At 41.1% G+C, this 3503-nt stretch overlaps 1 protein-coding gene across 1 annotated transcript; it reads left to right on the plus strand.

Annotated features, from left to right (window-relative positions):
• Positions 1-264: 264 nt before the first annotated feature.
• LOC119589270 (WD repeat-containing protein 36-like) lies at positions 265-3213 on the plus strand. The gene has a single exon (XM_037937888.1). It carries the CDS (start codon positions 371-373, stop codon positions 2984-2986), a length of 2616 nt encoding a protein of 871 aa, XP_037793816.1. The 5' UTR covers positions 265-370; the 3' UTR covers positions 2987-3213.
• Positions 3214-3503: the final 290 nt, after the last annotated feature.

Raw genomic sequence — 3503 nt, forward strand, 5'->3', positions numbered from 1 at the left:
GGTGGTGGTGGGTGTATTCGTATACAAAGAGTCCAATCGCCATATGGACAGGCAGATGCCTCGTTTCATAATCTTCCCTTTTGGGTAAATTCGGGCAGACCAGATGGAAATTAAGAATAAAAAAAACTGATACTAGACTATAACATTAGAGCTAGGCCAAAATAAACTACTGCATACCACATTATGAATCATAAATCACGATTATCTCCGTTTTTGTAACTCTAATCCGCGTCTGGCTCCCATCCGCGCGAATCCGCATGCAAGGATTCGAACGCGGCCTTGTAAACAAACCCCGGGATCGCACGTGTTTCCAGCCGCCTCCCTCCTCAGCCTTCCTTCATGTGACATATTACCCGCATTATCACCCAGAATGTCAGAAGGAAGTAAAATATTCACGCCCTACAGAGCCCTGGGCCTGGTGAGCAATGGGATTCCTCTGGCGATTCGTTATATAGAGAGGAGAAAGGAGAATCTGATCGTGACGGCCGTGGGGAATTCCTTCCACACGTACAGTGGGAACAAGCTCATACTACTGACTGTAAGTAACCCTCACCCAAGCCCCATTGTGGCTCTCAGTGCCGATGCCTACCACATCTACACGTCTTGTGACAAGGTGATATATGCCTGGCGTCGTGGCACGGAGATCAAGCATAAGTATGTCGGCCACAAAGCTGACGTTCATCTCATGCTGCCATTCGGTCCCCTGTTGATATCCGTTGACAGGCTGAATAACTTGCGTGTTTGGGATATCAAGGATGAGTCGCTCCACCTGGATATGGAATTTCAGAGCAAGTCCTTTGAGATTTCGGCGATAGTTCACCCTGCAACTTACCTCAACAAGATCCTGTTAGGCAGTAAGCAAGGGCAGTTGCAGCTGTGGAACCTGAAGACCTGCAAGCTCCTGTACACATTTGCAGGATGGGATTCAGAAGTGGTTACGATGGAGCAGGCTCCAGCACAGGATGTTATAGGCATTGGGTTAGCCAACGGCAGGATCATTCTTCACAATTTGAAATTTGATGAGACTGTTGTTGAATTCAAGCAGGACTGGGGCAGAGTGACAGGAATTAGCTTCCGAACTGATGGATTTCCTGTAATGATAACGGGAAGTGAAATGGGACATATTGCACAGTGGGACTTGCAAGAGAGAAAACTGGCCTCACAGGTACGCAATGCTCATGACAGTGCAGTTGCTGGCATTGCATGTTTTCCAAATGAGCCCTTGATGGTCACAAATTCAAGGGATAATACTGTCAAGATATGGATATTTGATATGCTAGATAGAGGAGGAAGACTGCTCAAGTTCAGGGATGGTCACTCAGCACCACCCCTTTCAATCAGATTTCATGGAAGTTTTGGAGGCAAAGTGATTACTGCTGGTGAGGATTCGTGCATGAGAATTTTCCATAAGATGAATAATGTGTTGAGTAGTAATTTGGGTCAGGCTTCCTACAATCGCAAAGCTTCCAAGAGGAATAAGGCATCATCAGAAGCCTTGAAAATGCCCCCAATTACTAAATTTACAACAGAAACCACAAGGGAAAAGAGCTGGGACAGTCTTGCAGCAGTTCACCGTGGCACACCAATTGTTACAACATGGTCAATAGACAAGCAGAGAATGGGAGAGCACAAGTTGTTACATGAACGCTTTAGGGATAAGACCATACGTCGTGTGACTGGAACATGTGTAGAACTTAGCATTTGTGGAAATTTTGTAATAATTGGCTATGATTCTGGTCATTTAGATAAATATAATATACAGTCTGGAATATACAGAGGAACCTTTGGCACACCTGTTGCTCATGAAGATGGGGTTAGAGATGTTGTGGCAGATGGACTAAATAAGTTTGTGGTATCTGGAGGTGAAAATGGAGAGTTAAAGTGGTGGAAGTTAAGTACATGTGAAGAAGTCCATAAACTAGCATTAGAAGAATGCATAACAAGAATGGTATTGCAGCGAGATTCTGGACTCTTAGCCATTGCCATGGAAGACTGGAGCATACACATCGTGGATGTAGATACACAGACTGTAGTTCGTAGATTATATGGACACAGGAACCAAGTGACAGATGTTTCATTCAGTCATGATTCAAGATGGCTGATTAGTTCATCACTTGATAAGACTGTGAGGACATGGGACATTCCATCAAGTGCTTGTGTGGATTGTTTTTCAGTGCCAATTCCAGCAACTTCTCTGGCCATGTCTCCAGTTGGTGATTTCTTAGCTACCATCCATGCAGATCAGCTGGGAGTTTATCTTTGGTCTAACCAGGGATGTTATCATCACTTGTCTCTTCGTCCGCTACCGCAAGACTTTGAGGCCTGTACTGTGGGCTTGCCATCAACAGCTGCGGATGCATCTCATTTACCTCCTAAAGAAGGCGAAGAGTTAGAAGAGCTGCCCAAAGAAGGAGAGATTGATGATGAAGAATATAAGAGTCCTGAACAAATATCTGAAGAACTTGTTACACTGGCATTACTCCCTACATCAAGATGGTTGAATTTATTAAATTTGGATGTCATCAAGAAGAAAAACAAGCCAACAGAAGTGAAAATTCCAAAGGCTGCACCTTTCTTTTTGCCAACTGTTCCAGGACTTGAATTAAAATTTGCATCAGAAGAAAAGACAGATAGTGATAAAACAAAGGTGAAAGTTGCAAGATCATTTGAAGTGTTAACGGACTTTGGGAGAAAATTGAAAGCAGCCGAGTATCACGAATCCCTGAAAATGTTGATAGAAATGGGACCTTCTGGAATCGAGGTAGAAATTCGCAGCCTTGATCCAGACATTGGTGGATCAGAAGATCTCCTCCTCAAGTTTTTGGAGATGATCAAATTTGCACTGGATAGAAATATGTACTTTGAAGCTGTCCAGGGATATTTGAGTTTGTTTTTGAAACTCCATGCAGAATATGTTATGAGTAATGGAAATGTACGAGAGATTTGTGAAACATTAGCAGGTGTGCAAGGGAAAAGCTTGGCATAATGTATGTGAGGAAATTGACCAAACTCTGTCTCTTGTCTCATATTTCAAGAATGCAGCACTGATTAATTTCTAAGATGATGATGTGTAAGAAATAAATTCTTATAGTATTTTGTTAACATAGGAATAATTTGTTAATTATTGTAGAGAACTTTATAGTGGAAGTTCTAACACTTATCCCTCATTTTGTAATGGCAAATAAGTTACAAAGTAAAGTGTATTGTCATCAATTTCATGTTTGAATTATATCCTTCAGTTTAATACAAGAAATATTTGTAACTGGAGAAAAATGTTAATATAAAAATATTTGGTATTCTATTGTATGAAATTCCATGCATAAAAATTGGGAGGAAAATGTGTTACAAAAGCCACCATGGATGATACATAAACCATATTGGTGGATTTAATGTAAAATGTTTGCATAAAATTTTAAATTTTAGGAGATTTGTTAAATATGAATATCATACTTTTATATACCACAAGGGTAGAACTTCGGATAAATATTAAACATGAAATCCTT

The sequence above is a fragment of the Penaeus monodon genome, chromosome 25 (genome assembly GCF_015228065.2).
Source record: "Penaeus monodon isolate SGIC_2016 chromosome 25, NSTDA_Pmon_1, whole genome shotgun sequence".
Lineage (NCBI taxonomy): Eukaryota > Metazoa > Arthropoda > Malacostraca > Decapoda > Penaeidae > Penaeus > Penaeus monodon.